At 44.9% G+C, this 21,470-nt stretch overlaps 2 protein-coding genes across 2 annotated transcripts in view; both read right to left on the bottom strand.

Moving 5' to 3' along the window:
* The window catches only part of TRIM67 (tripartite motif containing 67), a 357,821-nt gene that overhangs the window by 171,363 nt on the left and 164,988 nt on the right, over positions 1-21,470 (bottom strand). The window lies entirely within an intron of this gene.
* Positions 4,977-21,376, bottom strand: ARV1 (ARV1 homolog, fatty acid homeostasis modulator). Its single transcript, XM_082718934.1, has 6 exons — positions 21,098-21,376; positions 14,595-14,714; positions 12,171-12,324; positions 8,585-8,809; positions 7,833-7,979; positions 4,977-5,621 (listed from the first exon to the last, which is right to left on the bottom strand). Exons 1-5 carry the CDS (start codon positions 21,299-21,301, stop codon positions 7,837-7,839), a joined length of 846 nt encoding a protein of 281 aa, XP_082575060.1. The 5' UTR covers positions 21,302-21,376; the 3' UTR covers positions 4,977-5,621; positions 7,833-7,836.

Here is a 21,470-nt window from a genome sequence, read left to right as displayed (position 1 = left end):
TTTTTTAAAAAGTGGGTTTAGAAATGAGCACAAAGGGAATACAAGGGCAGGGCAGAAATCAGCACAAGAAGCACCTTCTGCGAGAGATGCAAGTCGTCCTATTTGCAGCAGAACACACATGGGGCCGATTCTGACCTTGCATCCGAATTAAAGCCACAGGTGGATGGGGAACGTTCAGCTTCGGAGCAGGTGTTTACCTTGGTGTTGCTCTGCCAAGTGTGTCCAAGCAAGGTGACCTCTGGAAAATACGGGGACCAGTCGGAAGAACACTCTTTAAATGTTTGCAAGGGACTCTCGAGAGGTACAGGGACCCGCTCCAAGGTAAGGCAGGGATCTCCGTCACATGCGCCCCCATCACCGGGCTTTTGCTGTAGCAACTCCAGAACTAGGAAGCTGGGCGGCAAGGGGCCTTTCAGAGTTTCTCGGAGAACTCTGATGTCTGCTTTCCCTTTGATGAAGCTGCAGATAAAGGATTATGCTTCCCAGAAGGGTCCTGTCCAAATTTGGGCGGGTGAGTATATGAGGATGCGCGCGCAGGCGCATGGGTTAGGTGGAAGGGTCTGCTCTTTGCCAGGTGATTTTGTGGTTGGCTGAAAACTGGCCCCCCCAAAACATCTTGTCCGAAGATAGTATCTCTGGAGCTTGTAAATATTACTTAATTTTGCAAAGGCCTTTTATAAAAAAGGTGATGAGGTTAAGGATCTTGAGATCCCCCCATTATCCTTGATTATCTGGGGTGGGGGCTACTAAATGCTGTCGCAAGTGTCCTTAGAAGAGAGAAGCAGAAGGAGATTTGACACAGAGGAGGAGGTGATGTTGATCTCACAGGGAGATGGGAGACACGTGGCCACAAGTCTTGGGAGGACTGCAGCCCCCCTAAAGCTGGAAGAGGCAAGGAATGTCTTCTCCGTCTTGAGCCTCTGGAGGGGGCATGGTCCTGCCAACACCTTGGTTAGGACCCAGTGAAACTGGTTCTAGACTTTGTGTCTCCAGATTTGTGGGAGAATAAACGTGTTGTTGTAAGCCACCAAGCTTAATTTGTTGCAACCGCCACAGGAAACTACCACAGATTCCTGGGCACACTGGTTCTCTTCCTGCCTTTGCTCGTTCTCTGTGTCATTCTGGGACATCACCATTTGGTCGCTGGCTGAACACACTGTGCTCACCCTTCCCATGTATTTAGATACACTTCCTGGTGGGCTCCTGGAGCCAGTTTCACTGACGGGCACCTTCTAGGGTTGATATAAGGGTAAGATGACTTGTTAATTACAAAGCCCCTAAAATAGTGTCTGGTTCAAAGTAAACATATATACACATAATACATATATAGTAAGTCCTAGAGAAATCACATATAGTGCCGATCTCTCGGTCTGTATAAATATTTGTCCAATAGGAATAAATAGGCAGAATCCTGTTTGGGGTCCTGGGGTTCTTGCTTTTGTAGTGCTTTTCCTCTGTTGACTCTTCGGGAGCCAGAGAACATTTTAAATTTAGTCCTAGGTTAATAACATTTCCCTTGAGAATGTGTTCCCAGTTTTATAATGAAGGGTTGTGGCTAGAAGTGTGAGATACCAGGAAGAGAAAACCCAAGCTTCGAGGCTCACAGCTGTTCCACTGAGAAAAGGCTACAGTGAAATGCTCATTTCTTTCTACAGCTTCTTCCACGGCGACAAAGGACTAATATTTAAATCTAGTCCTGTTCATGTGAGCTCTGTATTTTAAAAAGCCAACAACAAAAGTCTCTTTTCTCTACTCCGTACTCAAATACTCTGTATTTGAAGACCAGTAAATTGCCCTTTTCTCAACAAGAGAAGAGGGGTAGACCCAGAGCCGCAGCGTTAAGTGGGGGTGGAGAGCAGGACAGACCCAACCTCTGCCCACTCACCCCCTCACTCCACCCCTGCCCCATTAGACTGGGAGTGGAGGCAAAGGTTTTAATCTCAATTCTGTCACCAAGTGCTTGTGTGACCCTAAGCAAATCCCTTTACCAGTCTAAGCTTCAATTTCTTCATATAACATTGTGATTTAAAAAGTAACTTTTCTGAGTGATGCCTTCTTGTTTTGTAAATATCTTAAAAAAAAAAAAAAGTACCTATGGCTCTTACATACACTGTAATGTTTTTGTCCTAACTTGGTTCAAAGGGCTTCAAACCACTCTGATAGAAAACTCTTGACCAGGGGCTCCTGGAAGTGTCTGCCTTCATCTCATGTCATGATCCCAGGCTCCTAGGATTGAACCCTGCAATGGGCTCCCTGCTCGGCAGGAAGCCTGCTTCTCCCTCTCCCCCTCCCCTTGCTTGTGTTGTTCCCTCTCTTGCTGTGTCTCTGTCAAATAAATAAAACCTTTTTAAAAAATATTTTTTGACGATTTAATTTATTTATTTCACAGAGAGAGAGATCACAAGTAGGCATAGAGGCAGGCAGAAAGATTGGGGGAAGCAGGCTCCCCGCTGAGCAGAGAGCCCGATGCAGAGCTTGATCCCAGGACCCTGAGATCATGACCTGAACCAAAGGCAGAGGCTTAACCCACTGAGCCACCCAGGCGCCCTGTCAAATAAATAAAACCTTAAAAAAAATTCTTTTGATCAAAGACCACTTGTCTATTTTCCATGTGCCTTATTAGTCCATATTGTGCTCTCACAAACTGGACACTTTCTCTCCTCTGGTTCTGAGCGGTACCGAAAACTCCAGGGACAGCAGTGGGCTCTGTCAGCATAGCCACTGTGTGGCCATCACGGATCAGACTGTATGAAGCAGGTCTTCTGCGAACCCTTGAACACATGCTTTTCAGTGAAAGTAGGGATATCTGAAAGTGATTAAATTTTTTAAAAGATTTATGTATTTATTTGAGGGGAGGCGAGGGGCAGAGAGAGAATCTCAAACAGACTCCCTGCTGAGCACAGAGCTCCACTCGGGGCTCCATCCCATGACCTGACCCCAAACCAAGGGTCTGACATTTAACCGACTGAGCCACGGAGGCACCCCTGCAAGTGACTTAGTTTTTATAGCTTCCAGTGGATTTTCATAGAAATGCCTTTTACACTTGTTGTTAGACCACATCTCCATTCTGCATGGGACGGGGAGCTGGAAATCACAGACCTCTTTCCAGAACACTGAGCACCACTGCTCTCTTCTAACTTCCCGGTCTAACTAACTGAGCAATTCTGCTGCCCAGGAATCATTATTTAAAGAAATTTAAAAAAGAAGTCAGGGGAAAACGTAGCAACTGTTAAAGGGAGGTGGTCGGTGTATGGGTTTTCGCTGTAGAATCCTTGCAACTTTTTTTGTATCTTTGAAATTTTTCATAAACAAATGTTGAAAAATGAGGAAAAGATGAACTTTGTTGGATGGAGTGTGGAGAACTAATCTTGGGTGGAGAACTAATCATTTGCCCAATGCACCTACTGCTCTGGTTCCTGGAGTCCTACCCTGATACAATAGACAGCCTGCCAAATGGGCTCTAAGGTCAGAGCTGGATCAGAGAGATGGGTCTCCTCCGTAGTCCTCTGGCATACCTTGCACAGCCTTTAGCTGACTCATGCTCAGATACCAAGGAAAGGGATTTCTAATACTTGTTTAAAAAAAATTTAGCAGATACTTTTAAGGTGCTCAAGAAAGACTGGGTTGTATTGCCTATGGATTAATAAATCAGTTGTATGGAGGGACCTGGGGGGCTCCATTGGTTGAGCGTCCGACTCTTGATCTCAGCTCAGGTCACGATCTCAGGGTTGTGACCTCAAGCCCTGCCTTGGGCTCCATGCTGGTCGTGGAGCCTACTTATAAAATAAATTAAAAAAAAAATAAAAAAAATTGTGATGTGTTTATTATCTTCACTTACCTGGCTTGACAGGCCCAAGATTGGAGGAGTTGTGATCTGTATATCACACGGTCATTTTTCCAATACTTGTTTTTCAGTGGACTTTTTCTTTTTGATTGGACTCCTTTATACCATGTTTCACTCCCTCTTTCCTTTCCATTTATGGGCTTCATCCTGTGGCTATTCTGTGATGTCATTCAAGTTGGCTGGGTTTTGTTTTTGTTTTTTTTTTACTTTGGGTCCTTCTTTCTAGAATTCTGCGTTGGTTTCGTGATCCTTGGGATAAGTTACAATCCCCGAGGCCCCTCATTATCCAACTTCACATGGCTTCCTGGTACCATTTTTAACACTCCCAGTGCCCACACCCCAGCCACTAGTTCTGTGGGATATTCAGTTCCCTGCACACACACGAGACACTCTCTGCACTCTAAGACTTGGCGTGCATGGCTATTCTCCTTCCAGGGATACTGAAAAGTTTCTCTCCTCTCCCCCTCCTATCAGAGGACCTTCTGGACTTCTAGAAGGGGGAACAGGTGTCTCTGCTCTGCATCTCCCCCCATCACCCTTCAAAGCACTTATTACCCAATACTGCCATCACCCTGTCATATTTCCAAATCTATCACTGCTCTGTAAACTTTTTTAAAAAAGATTGGTTTATTTTAGGTGGGGGAGAGAGGAAGAGAGAGTCTGGAGAGAGTGAGCGAGTGTGGGGGAAAAGGGGCAGATGAAGAGGGAAAGAATCTTCAGCAGGCTCTGTGACCAGCATGGAGCCCAATGAGAGCCTGGATCACAATATGAGCCGAAATCAAGAGTCAGATGCCCAACTGACTGAGCCACCCAGGCGCCCCACTGCTCCATAGACCTTAAGAGGGCCGCCCACCATGGTGTCCATGTCTGACGCACACAGCAGGTGCTCAGTAATTTCTGCTGTGTGAATATGGAAATGGTGACTACAAGAACAAGCGAATGAAATGCAGAGAGAGAAAAGGCGTTCATGCTACCTTATTCATGTATCTAGTGTTGGCTTTACTGAGATAGAATTCACCCCATTGAGCGTACAATTCACTGGTTTTTGTTATTTATTTTTGGAGCAGCCATTTCTAAAGAATTAGTTACAGGGAAAGATACGGAAATTTATAAAACATTTACGAAAGCTCAGTTTTTTTTTTTTTTAAAGATTTTATTTATTTATTTGACGGACAGAGATCACAAGTAGGCAGAGAAGCAGACAGAGAGAGAGGAGGAAGCAGGCTCCCTGCCGAGCAGAGAGCCCGATGAGGGGCTTGATCCCGGGTCCTGGGATCATGACCTGAGCCGAAGGCAGAGGCTTTAACTCACTGAGCCACCCAGGCGCCCCGCTCAGTTTGTTTTGACTTTATTAAGAGAACAATGTTTCTGTTATAAGAAAACAAAATATTATTTTAAATATATTCTTTAGAAGCAATAACTTAACATTTAAATTAAAAGAGATATAAACATGTCAAAGGAATGAAACATAGATCTTTTATTATGTGCGAGTCGTGCGTTCACGTTCCTCCTTTAGGTCGATGCCCACCTGAAGGGGTCTGAGTCTCCCTACGGCAGTGTCTCTGCATCTGTCTGTGTGTATCGGTATGTAGTTTGGTGGTCTCTTAGATGGGGGGGAGGCAGAAGCGTGATAGTTTTGGGGGTTTCCGATGCCACAAGCATCGCTTTCTTTAGGAAGTGTATCCAAATCTTTGCTTCATCGAGGACCTTGGTTTGTAGTTTATGTCTTCTCCTTTTTGGATGCAGCTGTTCACGCCACAGATAACAAAGAATCCAACTGTGGATAATGAAAGTAATTACAGTGGCACATTCTGCTCAAAGTTAATTCATCAAATCCTTACTAGGGCAGGCCCTGTGCTGCGGGAGTATGTATTTCCTTGTGTGTAACCTCCTGGTCTCTGTTTACCAGGTTGGGGGAGTCAGGCATTAACATGTGGGATTCGAATATAAGACAAGGAAGATAGAGAACATGAGGTAACATAAAGGAGGAGAACGGTTTTCAAACGGCTGTGAGAGACAGATGCCCTTATTATCCTGACCGGAAATTACGATAGGCAGCTTGACACCTAGAAGCGCCTGGGGAAGCTGGGGCCACGTATCTGGCACCGGCACGGACTCAGGAGACCCTGGACACGATGGCTGTAGGGTTGAGCTGGGCCCCGGCAGGTCAGTGGGAGTGAGAGCACAGACTCAAGGTTTTGGAAAAAGTTTTCCTTCCACAGAGAAGCAGAGAGGACTGACTGTATCTGGTTAGGGGGAGAAGAGGGCCCGGGGAGAGCATAAGCCATATGTGGAGATGAAAAGAAGACCGTAGTAGAGGAGGTGGGTGGGAACATGTCTGTGGAGAGGAACTTAGGACCAGAATATGGACGGCCACACTTGAGTGATGAGAAAGCTAAAAGACTTCCTCAGGAATAGACTAGAAACTCCTGTGTCAGCAATGAGGAATGACGAAAAATTCGGAAGGGCCCCAGAAGTGATGGCTGAAGAGTTCTGGGGCCCCGGTGTCTGTGGGGAAGGCTGTGAGGGGCTGTCACAAACCTTTAGGCAGGAGACAACAAGGGCTGCCCTGGGGTCTGAGGGAGAAGGGACTTTTCCAGAGAAAAGCCTCAGGAAGGGATTGTGTTTTGGTGGGTAGAGTGGGGAGAGGCGGAGTTCGACTTCACAGGCACTGCCTGGGAGGCCGTGGCAGGGTGCAGCGACGGGGCTGCAGGGCAAGCTGGAGCTACTGGGTCTGGGGGGCCTGGGCCCCGGGAGAACGAACAGTCCAGGCCTTGGACACAGCCACCGCCGAGTGTGTGAACAGCAGGAGAGAAGAGGAGCGCCGAGGATCAGCCCAGGGACAGACTGGGACGTCTGGAAGGGAAGAACACTGACCGAGCATGAGGGGAGACTGAGGCCACAGGGCTGGGGATGGCCTTTCCGCAGAGGTGGACACGGTTCAGCGCTGACCCGTTTCCCTGCTGCTTCTGTGCCTTCCTTGCCACCTGCGCCCCCCAACCCAGGCCCCGAGTCTGCTCCTGGACCTTACAGCCGATGGGTTGCGGGCCAGGAGTCTGACTGTGACCAGAGCAGGGAGGACACTTACAGAGAGGAAGGGGAGCGCAAGTCCGGAGGGACCGGGGAGGGAAGCAGACAGGTGACCAAAGCAGTTCTGGACTGAAGAAGGAAGGAAGCTCAAAGAGTCTGTAATGGGCTCAGCCACGGGAGGAAGGAGTGTGGGGAAGGTTCCAGAACCATGTAATGGCAGGCTCCCTGGCGGTAACCGCAAAGGCAGAGGAGCAACACTGAGGGCAGCTGAGGCTCTGGACTCTGGATGCAGGGCTGGACTCCGGGAAACAGATGCTGAGACTCACCCCAATGGCTCTAAGAAGGCACGTCTGCTGGAAGGGCAGGAAGCTGATGGTCTCAAGGGACCATTGGTGAAGAATCAGCAGCTGCCTGAGTTTGCAGGTGCGGGAAAGAGAGGCGAGGTAGGCCAGAAGGGGGTCAGGGATTGGAGGGGAAAAGGCAGCCCAAATCGAGGACCGTGGAAGGGAGGGGACAGATCTCAGAGGTCTTGGTGCGAGTGGTGTGGGGTGCAGCTATCAGGAAGTGGACAGGGCCCCTAGAAGCAATGAAACACAGAGGTGGATGTCCCTGAGGGTGACAAGGACCCTGAAATGTGCAGTACGGTCCTCGAGGGGGTTGGGGAGGGTCATGGAAGGGCACTGCCTTGTTTTTTTTTTTTTTAGATTTTATTTATTTGAGAGAGAGGGAGAGAGAGAGAGCATGAAAGGGGGAGGGTCAGAGGGAGAAGCAGACTCCCCGCTGAGCAGGGAGCACGATGTGGGACTCCCGGGAGTCCCGGATCATGACCTGAGCTCAGGGTAGTGGCTTAATTGACTGAGCCACCCAGGCGCCCAGCATCTCCTTATTTCATAATAGTGTTTGTCTCAACTGAGGAGGACGCCTGTCTGAAGGTGTGAACATTAACAGACTTTTGTACCTCTTCAAAAGTCTTGGGGTTTATAGATGGCACAATCACTTCCCACATCCCACTCCATCCTTTGGAAGAAGTAGACCATGGTGCTTTCCATCAGTAAGCCACTCAAGATGGCCAGAAAGGAGAGCTTTCGGTTGATGTTCAGGGTCACTGCAAAAAAAAAAAGGCAAATTGTAAGTTCTTAAGAGTTAAATTAAGTGCTATCGGCGTGTAAACTCTGTGGCACATGAATGGAATTGTTCTGTAAAGCTGTTTTTTAGAGAATCTCTATTCATTCTTATTCATCTCTGCTGCTACCTTCCCCCACGTTTTCATCTCTGGAGAGAAACACAGTATCTAGCAAAAACATTAAGCTTCTCCTCCTGAAATCAAGACACAGATTTCCATGAATATGGAAGGAGGTAAAAAAAACCAAAAAACAAAAACCAAAAACAGATTCTAAGGTTACAGAGGTTAGCAGAAAATACCCAGAGATTTCTCAGTTTCACAGTTCATGACGAGCAGCGCTGCCAACCTCCCAGTACTGAGCTAAAGCACGTGAAAGCATTCTGAAAACGAAAAAATATTATGTCATTCGTTTGAGCAAATGCGGACTATACGCTGTGTATGAGGTCCTAGAGAAATGTCAGGCATCGTTAGGATTTTATGGAGAATTCCAGTGTTTAGCAGGGTTTCTAAGACGGTGTTGGAGAAACAAGGCTTTAAGCTTATATGTGGGTTGAAGGCTGAGAAGACAGAATGAAAGACAGACATACCTCTGATGGCCTGAAAATTTGATGTAAGGACAAACACTTTAATGAGCCGGAGGCAGAGGGGTGTGTAGTCGTGCTCCCAGATGACGGCTGGAATCAGCAAGAGTTTTCCGTAGCTGGACAGTAATAACGCTTTCAGCAGCAAAGTGAAGTTGGGTTTGGTTTTCGCTGTCATCGGTCGTTCTACCCACAGGAAAGCAAAAATGCCAATAAAAAAGGCAGTTTGTTCTAAGGAGGAAATGGAAAACAGAAATATGAATGTCTCTATCCAAACCATCTTTCTCCAGAAACAAAGAAACCACATTTCCAGCTGCCTTCATTTGAACTGCTTCATCGAGATCAAATTTTTTTTCTCTCTTTTTTTAAAAAATAAATAAGCCCCTGCCTTTTGTGTCACATCCTGCTGGTGTGACTGCAGAAGCCCATTCCAGCAAGTCTTCCATGAAGTATTTCAGGGTCCCCGGAAGTAAAAGTAAGTCTGTGAGAACAGTAACCATCAGCTCTCTGAAGTTCTTTCTAGGTAGTAAGGTTCTGTTTAAGCAACTTTGGTGTTCTAGATCTCCATGGAAAGAATGAAAGAGGACATGGAGGAGATTTTTAAATCCAAAAAATGGGACCCACGCTAAAAATTACACGCGAAGATGTTTTCTTTGTTCAGTCTCCCACTATTTGTTGCCTATTACCTGCCAATTCCGAATACCATGACCTCCATTTAAAACTGCCCTTACTCCTTTCGACAAACTATCTGAGTGCAATTCCTTATCCTTCCGCGAAGCATTCATAGATGGAGTCCAGACCTAAAGCCACAGTTCTGCTGGGTCCACGGAACAGAGCAGTCTGTTCTGTTCCCATTAACTAGGAATCTGGCAGTTCTTAGCTGTTATATGATGTTTATTAAGATTGTTAGTCCTGGGACGCCTGGGTGGCTCAGTTGGTTGGACGACTGCCTTCGGCTCAGGTCATGATCCCAAGAGTCCCGGAATCGAGTCCCGCATCGGACTCCCAGCTCCATGGGGAGTCTGCTTCTCCCTCTGACCTTCTCATCACTCATGCTCTCTCTCTCAAATAAATAAATAAAAATCTTAAAAAAAAAAAAAAAAAGATTGTTAGTCCTCTGGGGCGCCTGGGTGGCTCAGTGAGTTAAGCCGCTGCCTTCGGCTCGGGTCATGATCTCAGGGTCCTCGGATCGAGTCCCACGTCCGGCTCTCTGCTTGGCAGGGGGCCTGCTTCCCTTCCCCTCTCTCTGCCTGCTTCTCTGCCTACTTGTGATCTCTGTCTGTCAAATAACTAAATAAAATCTTTAAAAAAAAAAAAAAAAAGATTGTTAGTCCTCTGATTACCCAGCTGGGTATGTTTTGAGGGGTCTGTCCCTAATTCTGTTTTTCCCCCGAACTGTGTTATTCAGGTTTCTGTAGAATCAGGTTTTTCTGGAACACATGTATCAAGTTATAAGAGAGACAACTGTATTCTTCCTAAAATGTCGTATAACCAAAGAGAGACAAACTAAAAAGGTTCCAAGCATAGGTGATTAGAATCAATAAAAATAATTCTGGATGGCTGGCCTACAAGCCGTTTGGTATATCCCTCAGGGGAGACACCCCATCTCCCTGCGAAGTAACTCCAGGACTTGTCAATTGCAAGGATCTGCTCAAATAGGCGCATCTTAGAGCCTGGGGTTTGGACAAAAATAACTTTAATAATAGCAACAAAGAGCTCCTTAACAAGAATGGTCTAACAATAATGGGTTGTCTCCTGTCACTGGAGACATTCAAACAAAGCTAGACTACCTTGCAGAACTGAGAAAATTTCTTGTACTGGACAGAGAGGTGGACAAGATAACCTTCCCATCTTATCTTTTCTTTTCTTCCTTCCTTCCTTCCTTCCTTCCTTCCTTTCTGGTGCAGGTACATAAACCTCTTGAGTTCTGAGTTAGAAAGATAAGGAGGGGGGTGCCTGGGTGCGAGTGGTGTGGGGTGCAGCTATCAGGAAGTGGACAGGGCCCCTAGAGGCAATGAAAAGTGTTTTAAATATTATTATGTATGTTTTAAATATTATTATGTATGTTTGGGACTCCTTAGCATACAGATTTTATTTCATCTATTTATTTCTTAAAAGATTTTATTTTTAAGTAATCTCTATACCCAACATGGAGCTCAAACTCACGGCCCCAAGATCAAGGGTCACGTGCTCTGCTGAATGAGCCACCAGGCGCCCCAGCACTCAAATGTTAAAACCTCAGAACTGCATGAAGAGACCAAGGGAGTGAGGGCAGACAGAGAAGAAAATGGGACAAACGATGACCTAGTCCAGAAATCTGACACTGCAGTGAACTGGAGATTTGATATTATTACAATAATATTTCTTTATAATCAAAGAGTTTAGAAGCAGAGAAGCATGGAAGCCAGTAAGTAAGAAAATAGTCACAGAAATTAAGACAATTCTTGGGGCGCCTGGGTGGCTCAGTGGTTAAGCCGCTGCCTTCGGCTCAGGTCATGATCTCAGGGTCCTGGGATAGAGTCCCGCATCGGGCTCTCTGCTCGGCGGGGAGCCTGCTTCCTCCTCTCTCTCTCTCTGCCTGCCTCTCTGCCTACTTGTGATTTCTCTCTGTCAAATAAATAAATAAAATCTTTAAAAAAAAAAAAAAAAAAAAAAGAAATTAAGACAATTTTGACCTAAGCCATAAAATTTGAATTCTGAAGAAAAGCAATTCCGGAACTTAAGGAATTTCGGGGCAGTAGCCATTTTCTTTCTTTCTTCCTTTTTTTTTTTTTTAAGATTTTATTTATTTATTTGACAGTGAGAGCACAAGCAGGGGGAGCAGCAGACAGAGGGAGAAGGAGAAGCAGGCTCCCAGCTAAGCAGGGAGCCCGAGGCAGGGCTTGAATCAGGACCCAGAGATCATGACCTGAGCCGAAGGCAGATGCCCAACCACTGAGCCATGCAGGCGCACCCAGTAGCCACTTTCCCTGAACGCAGTCAGATAAATAAGAAGTGTTCCCTAGTAAATAGGTTGCATCGGTTCTATACAATTAGCATAATACATTGGATAATGCCTGGCAATTATCCATCTGTTTTCATAAAGATGGGACCTATGTAATCTTTAAATTAGACAATCAAGAAATTAAACTGAGGAATTTTACCGACAATATAATGCCGCAAGATATTTTATGAAACTCTCTCATCTGCTATATATAACCATTTCCATAACATAAGTGTAGTAACAAACAAAATAGTAAGAAAGTAGCTAATTTAGACAGACTCACCTAGCAGCTGATGACACAGCTGAACATTTAGTCTCAAGTCCTGCATTAACCCTCTCCTCTTATCAGTGATCAAGACCACCTACCTTTTATTTTTATTTATTTATTTTATTATTATTTTTTTAAAGATTCATTTATTTATTTGATGGAGAGAGAGCGATCACAAGCAGGCAGAGACAGACGTGGGGCTCGATCCCAGGACCCAGGGATCATGACATGAGTGGAAGGCAGAGGCCCAACCCACTGAGCCACCCAGGTGCCCCCCCCCCCTTTTAATCAGAACAGCAGTTACTAGTTCACTAAGGATGGAAAGCACGGCTTCCTCCTACCTAGAGAGGCAATCGCGAACATTCTATAGAAATCCCATTCCTTGGCATATCTGATGAAGTCGTTAGGGTCAGTGTTCTGGTTCGAATCTTGAAGCCGCCACCATCTCAGGTACGCCTCACAAAGCAAACAGAATATGCAGAGCTTTCCATGCATCTGGGTGTCAAAAACACAATGCCAATCACAGGGTATAGAAACAATTATATGGAATATTAAATAGGCACAGACACAGCTAAGTATTTGCGGTTTGGAGGATGCTCCCATGTCATAGCTCTTCAAATTCAGAACTGCTCAGTTAAGGGGGTCATTGTGTCGTCTGTAAACCGGGGCTTCTTCGTGAGCAATGTCCATCAGAATCACAGGAAGATTCTTTAGACTGCAAAGGTCTAGGCCCCAATCCTGATCCGGGATCTTTGGAGGTAATCCTAGACATGCAACTTTGAAACAGTTCTAGGGGTAAGGAGGATTCTGATGTATACCCCTAGTTAAGAAACACTGCTTTAAACAGTACTTCACCCTTCACTATGCTTTCAGCATCCGTCCTGAATGAGAACAGAATCAGGCACAGAATTTCTGTGCCTCATGGATAGGTGGAAGCAGCCATGAGAACAGATTTAACCTGAAGATTCCATCATACCTCACAGGAAGCTATTAGTCTGAACATAAATTAAAAAAAAAAAAAAAAAAAGGCCCTATGCCTGATGAGGATGAATTCATTTACTGAAGACAGAAATTAAAAGGTAGAAAGTCCCCTGTAAGTTTAAAAGGCTGAAATTCTGGCAAAAAAGAAAATACCAGGTACCAAGAATCAGCTTTTTTTAAAAAAAATTCTTTTTAGGCAGGCTCCATGTTCAGCATGAAGCCCAAGAATGGGTGTCAAACTCACAACCCTGAGATCAAGACCTGAGCAGAGATGAGGAGGAGGCAGACACTTAGCCTACTGAGCTACCCAGGAACCCCAAGAACTGGGTTTTTATTTTAGTATTTTATTTTATTTTAGATTTATTTATTTGAGAGAGAGAGACAGAGATAAGGAGAGAGAGCACAAGCTGGGAGGAGAGGGAGAAGCAGGCTCCCCACTGAGCCAGGAACCCTAGGTGGGGCTCAATCCCAGGAACCTGGGGTCATGACCTGAGCCGAAGGGGGATGCTTAACTGACTGAGCCACCCAGGCACCGAAGAATTGTCTTTTTAAAATACATTGCTCTACTGGGTACCTGGACAGCTCAGTTGGTTGGTTGTTGGACTCTTGGTTTCATCTCAGGTCATGAATTCAGGGTCATGGGATCTAAGCCCTGCATCAGGCTCTGTGCTCAGCTCCTACCCCCAGGGCGTTTGCGTGCTCTCTCTCTCTCTAATAAAGAAAATCTTTTAAAAAAATTAAAAATAAAAAAAAATACATTACTCTTATGAGTTGGACTGTCTATGTCAATAGAAAGTGGGGGAAATAAAGTGTGTGTGTGTAAACCTGATGTAGTCCAGGAACAGTTATCACTGTAGATTTCTGAGCTTCTTAGTCTAGTTGGTTCCACCCTGGAATTACCTGGGGAATTTTAAGAAATACTGATGCCTGAACCCATCCCCAAAGATTCTGATTTAATTGATTCTAGGTGAGGCCTCACTTGGAGAGATTAACTGCCCTACCTCTCCTCCACGCAATTCTATTGTGTACCAAAGTTTGGGAATCAATGGTCCAGCAGTTTAAAAACTACCCTGGTTATTTAACTTGGGGGGTGGAGGGGAGGGATTCCCTCAGTAGAATAAGAACGCAGTAAATTGTTTAAAAATATTTCTCTTTTAATGTTTGCTGACTTCTTCTACGTGTAATTCTCTCCCTGCCTGGATATATTTAATTTTATATTAGATATAATTTATATTAATTGTATTGTTAGAAATAATTGACGTCTTTTTTAAAAGGTAACACACTAAAAGGCAAACTAGTAGCCCTGGTTTGTCAGTTTCTTCCCAGTGACCCTATTCTTAAATATTCACTAAACATTGTGCACCGTGTTTATCAATGCCTGTTATTTCTAGCAACTTCCAGATGCTGTTGAGATAAAAGACCCATCCTCGTTAGCATCTCTTTCTCTTCTTTTCTTTTTTGAAGATTTTCCTTATTTATCTGACAGAGAGAAGCACAGCAAGCGGGAGAAAGCACATCTGGGGGGTAGTGGGGGCAGGTAGCAGCAGAGGGAGAAGGAGAAGCAGACTCCTCACTGAGCAGGGAGCCCGATGCGGGGCTTGCTCCCGGGGCCCCAGGATCACGACCTGAGCTGAAGGCAGACATCCCACTGACTGAGCCACCCAGGCGCCCCTAGAATCTTTTTATTAAATAATGCTCTTTAATTCTGTTCAAAATTATTATTCTTTAAAAGTACAAAAGCATTATCAAGTAAAATTAGAAAATAAAAAATGATCATAACTTACGTTTATTTTAGTATTGAAGAGAATATGTCTGTAGGCCTGGGCTTTGCATAAAATAGCATTAATCAAGATGATAACAGGATCATACTCGATATATTTGTCTACAGGTTTCTGACAGGATTTCTGAAATAATGTGAGATAATATTAGAACAAGCAAATGTATACATTCTGAAATCTTAAAGGCTTTCAAACTAGCAGAGTCTATTTTGGACTTCTACAGCAATAAGGACAGACCAGCATTAATTTAAATTAACTTCTCTTCAGACATAAAATGTTCACCTACAGAAGCCCTGGTTTCAGAAATGACAATATAATCTTCTAGGTGTGAGACAGTAATCTTTTAATCTCATATGTAAGAAGCTAAAAAGATATTTGATTTAAAGACTGATTTTAGGCAGAAAAGTATCCCAGAAAATCCTACTTTCAATTTGTAGGACTTATTATAAAATAAGTAAATACATTTATAACATACTCTTATTGAGAAATTGTTCCCTGTTGGCTAGATGGCCATCAACTTTGTGGTTCTTGAAACACGATTTGGAGGAAGGGATTGAGAAGAGTAACCCCCACACCCAAAGCTTCTGAAAGCTAAAAGCAGGTAAAGTGTGTGGAGCAGCATCAACAATCTGGGGGATGGCAGATACCAAGAGAAACTTGTTTTTTCTCCTCCACTAACATCGAGACTATGGAAAGAAAATGGGTGGTCTCTGTGACAGCAAAGACCCTGGAGGATCGTGAGCTGTAAAAAAAGGAGTGGGTTGGTCAGCTTGGTTCTAGGCGACCCGAAGCAAGACCCCTGGGCTCTCCTATGAGACTCTCCTCTGAGACTCTCCTATGACTCCTGTGAAATTGCCCTTTTTAGGGACATGTGATTACAATATTTATCAAATCCCAGCATCATCAGAACATATAAAACACAGGTGTACAAGAACAAGCTCATCAGAAATGTGACATCTGAAACAGTTTTAGTTACAAAAGTTGAATCAAGGCTACTATTCTAATGGCTACAATTTCAACAAAACATTTTGAAACTCTGAGAAGATAAAATGGAAACAGAAGTGATGAACATGGAAACATACCAGGGATGGCCTTTTAATTACATCAAAGCCCTGGGGCGGGAAATGAAGTGTGCTGAAGGATATTAACTCTCTAATCCAAATGTAATGAACAAATCACTTCCAACTTAAGAGTCTCTGCACTTCACTCATGTAATTTACAAGAAATGGGTATGCTTTTGCGTCATCAATCAAGTGAACCAATGAAGGGAGATGTGCTATTATCCCAAATTTAAATGCACCTAATAAAACCGAGGCTTAAGAGGTGAATAATTTTGCAGTTTTTCAGTTGGGCAAACAGTAAGCCAGGGCCTAAACAGAAGGCACAGAATCAGAAATCCCATGTTCACGACAAGGAGCTGTTTTCTAGACACCCTCCCTATGCTACCGGTGTGGAAAACGCTTCCTCTTTGCAAACCACACTGTAACACCTGCTGTAATGCTGCTTCATTGTAAAACGCTGCTGCTTCATTGAAAATGAAACTGCTGGTGGGCCAAGGGTCTTTTCTCTGTCCTTTAAAAGTCCCCTAAACCTCATCTTCAGACACTGCAAGCCTATGTCAGGATTTAGACAATTTTTAGAAGGAGGTAGGCAGAAACCAGCATTGGCGGACACGGTGGGACCGATGGGTTTGGAGTGGCTACAACATTCATTAGAACAGCCATCTCCGTCTTTTCTATGGACCAGGCACCTCCAAGGTGCCGGATATTCACTTTGAGACTAAGTCTCTATCCTCCAGGACCTTACAGTTCAGAAAAGGCAGAAGAATAAGCCTGCTACCGCAAGGGTTTCAGTGGAATGAACACAGGGACATGAGTGCAAACAAGGAGCAGCTTCTGGCCTCATGTGCTATGCTCTGTTCTACGCCTTCCCTTCCTCGCCTTCTGAATATTTCATAAACACTGAAAATTCATTAGGGTCTGCTGGTTCCTTCCCTATCAGCTTCAGCCTCATTTTTCCTTGTTCACTTCCTATTACTTGCTTTTCCCTTGGGTGCTTCCTTCACCTCGAATGTAAGGATCTGGGAAACCACACACACACAAACAAATATAGTAAAACATCTGAGTGACTGACCACTACATTTAGATACATTTTCTGATTTTGAAAAAAATTGTTCCATTCCATTTACTACTTACTAGACAAATATCCTGAAACAGAAAGTTGTCCTGTAAGAAATCCCTACAGCACGGGACCATGCACAGCCCAGAAACTCAAACACTTCCACCATCTCTATCTCACCATGGGTATGAATGACTCTCTGATGTTATGCTCTCCAGTTCTCTAGTGAATCACATCTCTTTTAGAATATACACTGGCCAACATTTTGTGAATATTTTGGCGGCTTCTTCCTCCTCATCATCTCCAGGGCCGTGCCCTTCCCCACTCATTCTCAAATCTGTTTCATTTCAGCACCACAATAAGCAAATATGTATCTTTTTTTTAAAAAAATATTTTATTTATTTGTCAAAGAGAGAGAGAGAGAGCGCACATGTGCAAGAGTGTGCACAAGGAGAGGGAACAGCAGGCAGAGGGACAAGCATGCCCTCCGCTGAGCAAGAAGGAGTCTGGGATCATGACCTGAGCATGACCCGAAGGCAGAGGCTTAACTGATTGAGCCACCCAGGCGCCCCGGAGAACACATATCTTGAAAGCAGAACCTCCTAGGCTTTAAGTTCCTCGAGGGCAGGACAGTGTCCTCCTCATCTCTGCAGCCAGCATCTAAGTGTGGCAGCTCAATAGTGTAGTACTGAACAGACTCGAAATTTAGGAGGATCTCGAAGGAGTTTGGTTTTGTTACCATCATGAACTTATCAAATATCTGAGCACAGGTAAGAGTCCAGTTGCTACAGGAGATCAAAAGTACTAGATCTTTAAACATAATTATAATAAACTGTGAACAGCTGAGGGAGAGGGAATGGTTAAAAGCAAGGGACACACTTCTATTAGATGGAGGAGAATGAGGGAAACCCAAAGGGGCAAGTGGGAAGGCCTGGCAGTGGAAAAATAGGAAGAACAAAGAGAAAGAGAAACACAGGGAGATCAGGATGAGTATGCTGTTGGCTCCAAAGACAGCAGCTAAGAGATCAAAGTGTGCATGAGTTACCAGCTTATAGAAACTTGGGCCATTTTTGTCCAGAACAAATAGCCTGATGTCTAAAAACTTTTTACTCTCAAGACTTGGGAGAGCCTTTAAAAAATGAATTATTTTACAATTTAATTTTCAGAGTTCAGCATCCATGAAATGATTTTTCCTAAATAATACCACTATGGGTATTACTATGTATTATCACGACAAAGATGAGTATATTACGCACTCTAAGTCATCAGGGAATGACTGTGTACAATAATGTACTGTATCATCACTCAGTATTCCAAATATAATTCTAGAGAAGCCAGCACTGGTGAGTAGGAAAAGGATTTTGTTAGCTTAATGCCAATAATTTTAAAAAAGATAAAGATTAATTTGTATCATTAAAAATCACTAACTGCAGAGACAGTTACAGCTTTACTGGATGAAAGACTGTATTCACAGTTATGTGGTTGTCATCTTTAGGACAGATCATTTAACTGGGCCAGTACAGAAGTCATTAAATTTAGATGCTATACAACTCACAAGGCCACCAGAATGGCCAATGATATGAGCATTGAAAAACCTAGAAATGGTTCATGCATTCAGCAGATATTTATTGTGTACTTACTATGTGTCAGGTACTGCCCTGGGTGAGCCAACTGTATTAATGAAGAAATTATACATACTCACATACTCTCTGTCCTTGTGTAGCTTATATTTCAGTGGGAGGAGATAGGCAATAAATAACAAATAAGTCAATTGAATAGAATATTCAAAGTAGGCAATAAATAAATAAGTCAATTGCATAGAATATTCAAAGATGACAGGTGCTATGGGAAAGATAAAGCAGGGAGAGTTGATATGCATACCTGAGTCCAGAGGAGGAATCACAATTTATAACAGGGTGGTCAGACAAGGCCTCTCTGAGACGTTAAAAATAAAAATAATTGAAGGAGGGAGTTATGTCAGACACCTGACCGAACAGCGCTCCACGCGGAGTGCAGAGGCCCCGAGGAAGCAACCTGTCTGGTTTAAGAACATTCCGGAAGCAATGGAGCTGCAGGAGAGTAAGGGAAGCGTTAGGACAATCACCCAGGTGAGACATGATGACAGCGGGGGTCATGGTTGTAGAGGTGGTCAAAAGCAGAGGATTCGAAACATAATCTGAAGACATAATCCAAAGACTAACAGAGGCTCTGCCAAGGAAACGAATGAGGAATGTGGGAGAAAGAAATCAAGGCTGAGTACAAGGCTTTTTGGCCTTAGGAACTAAAATGGTTGAGTTGCTATTAACTGTGAAAGTCTGACGCAACTACAAAAATCCATTTGGAGAAATCAAGTAGGTAGTTGGACATGCGGGGACATTGCGGAGTTCAAGGAAGAGATTCAGGCTGGAGGTTTAAATCTGGGAATTGTCAAAGTTTAGATGGAATTTAAAGCCACGAGCCAGCAGGAGTTCTTCAAAGGAGAGTGTGTAGAGAGGTAGAGGCCCAAGATCGGAGCCTTAAGATACTTCATGGTTAAAGGTAAGGCAGGTGAGGAAGAACCAGAAATGAAACTGAGAAGAATAGCCAGTGAGATAAGACAACTAGGGGCGCCTGGGTGGCTCAGTGGGTTGTGGCCTCTGCCTTCGGCTTGGGTCGTGGTCTCGGGGTCCTGGTATCAAGCACAGCATCAGGCTCCCTGCTCAGTGGGGAGCCTGTTTCCCCCTCCTCTCTCTGCCTGCCTGTGATCTTTGTCTGTCAAGTAAATAAATAAAATCTTGAAAAAAAAAAAAAAGATAAGAAAACTAGAAGAGTCTGGTGTCCTGGCAACTGCACACAGCAGTGTGAGAATGGATAATGGGATTTAGTGAAGTAGAAGTCAGCAATCATGATCTTAATAGTCTCCAGTGTCATGGTGGGTGGAGGAAAGTGTGGGAAAGTGTGTCTGAAGTCGATTCAAGAGAAAGTAGGAAAGGAAATAAAGATAGCAAGTACAAATATCTCTTAAAGGACGATTGCTGTCAAAGCGAAGGGGAAAAGAGGAGGAGCTAAAGGAGGAAGCGAGGGACCGGGCCGGGCGTGTGTTTCTTAAAGGAAGTCTAGTACATACATTGGTGGGAAGGATCCAGCAGAGAGCAGAAGAGTACTGTGGCAGAGAAGTCCCTAAGTCAATGGAAGAAGACGGATGGGTCAAGGGCACAAGAGCAGGCTGGTTGGAGACAAGTGTATGGACGGTTCATCCATTCTAACAAGAGGAAAGAAAGAGCATATGAATAACGGGTGCAAATACTAGGTTTATGTGGTTGCAAAGTGTGTGCAAGTTCTCTCTCTCTCTTTTTTATTTAGCAAAGCAGGGAAGCATACATGGGAAACCCGAGAGGTTTGTGAGGATGGTTCATCAGAGTAGGAATGTGAATGGATTATTGAAATGTACCGTGATGGCCAGATGGCATCAAGGGATACACGAGGTTAGTGGTCATGAATTTAGGTGATTTTTCCTCAGTTGAAGTACAGCCGAAAGGGTGAGGAGACAGATCAGACGGTATGTTGGATTTAACCAGGTGGAGATCTTTCCAAGGGAAGGAAACCACTTGAGAGAGGAAAAGTGATTATGTCAGTGGACAACAATGACAAAGTACACATTCACACTTCGTCTACTCTCTTTTGTATTACTGCAGACCATGTTTTTCTAATGAGGATTATTATTAGAAAATCCTCAGGAGAACAGAAATGGGACAAAAACACATAGACTGCATATTATGTGGCGGGTTCTCTTGTACTACCCCAAAAAGAACCTCCAATTTTGTGACCTTTGAAACATTCAACCATCCTCTCTAGACTATGAACACCTTGAAAGCAAAATGTGTACTTCATCATTTTTGTTTTGGTTATCACCGAGGTCAAGCTTGGGGCTCTGCACCCAACACACACTGTGCGTTCAATAACCACTAAGGATGAAACCGGGGACATTGACTACGGGTGTGGACCGCACGGGTGGTAACATTCATCCATGAACCGGAGAACCGCTAAGAACCGAAGAGTCTGGGCATGAACTCGGACGTCAACCTAATCCTGTCTCTAAGTTTCTCCGCACGACGTCTACACCCAACTGCGTTGGCGGATCTGTTCCCCACGCTGGGTCTCACCAGCAAACACCGCGAGCGCGAGAAAGCCGCCGTCGGCTGGTGGGTTCTCTCCCACGACAGGTAACCACGCAAACGCTCCACGATCCCGGACGGGAACGTCGAGTTCCGAACTGAGGGCTATACTAGGGGACCCCGAAAGTCGTCGGGTTTTACTGCCCTAAAAAGCTATATACAGACCCCACGCTCCCCCCCACGGTCCCCTAATCCGCGCCGGTTCTTCCCAAGGACACCCCGCGCCTGACCACTCACGCAGATGGTTATCTTCAGCACTCCGTGGTTATAGTCTCGGTACAACTCCCTGGCCTCTTGGTTGCATTCGATGCACCTGTACGGGCAGGAGGCCGAGGCAGCTGCAGGAGTTGCTGCAACCCCATCCGCGCTCCCCTTGCCCGCGGCCACGCCTTCTGTGCTTCCCTTGCCGGGCCGTAGCCCACTCCGCCCACCGGTGCCCATTTCCACGCAACTGCAGCCGAGAACTTCCGATTCAGTGGCAGCGGGGGAATACGTCAGAAACCGAACCGGAAAGCCTGTCCCGTGCGGTGCTTGCTGGGATTCGTAGTCTCAGTCGCGGAAAGGGGGCTCGCGGCTGGCCGAGTTGAGACTACAACTCCCAGCAGGCAAC

This window comes from Mustela nivalis, assembly GCF_964662115.1.
Source record: "Mustela nivalis genome assembly, chromosome: 2".
Classification (NCBI taxonomy): Eukaryota; Metazoa; Chordata; class Mammalia; order Carnivora; family Mustelidae; genus Mustela; species Mustela nivalis.
The sequence above is the reverse complement of the archived record's forward strand: the minus strand, read 5'-3'. Positions and strand labels throughout refer to the sequence as shown.

Coding starts and splice junctions, on each gene's coding strand:
- ARV1 (XM_082718934.1), bottom strand. CDS start 21,301: ATGGGCACCGGTGGGCGGAGTGGGCTACGGCCCGGCAAGGGAAGCACA. Junction 12,325..14,594: donor TCTTCAATACTAAAATAAAC/GTAAGTTATGAT, acceptor TTTGACACCCAG/ATGCATGGAAAGCTCTGCAT. Junction 8,810..12,170: donor GTTCGCGATTGCCTCTCTAG/GTAGGAGGAAGC, acceptor TTTCCTCCTTAG/AACAAACTGCCTTTTTTATT.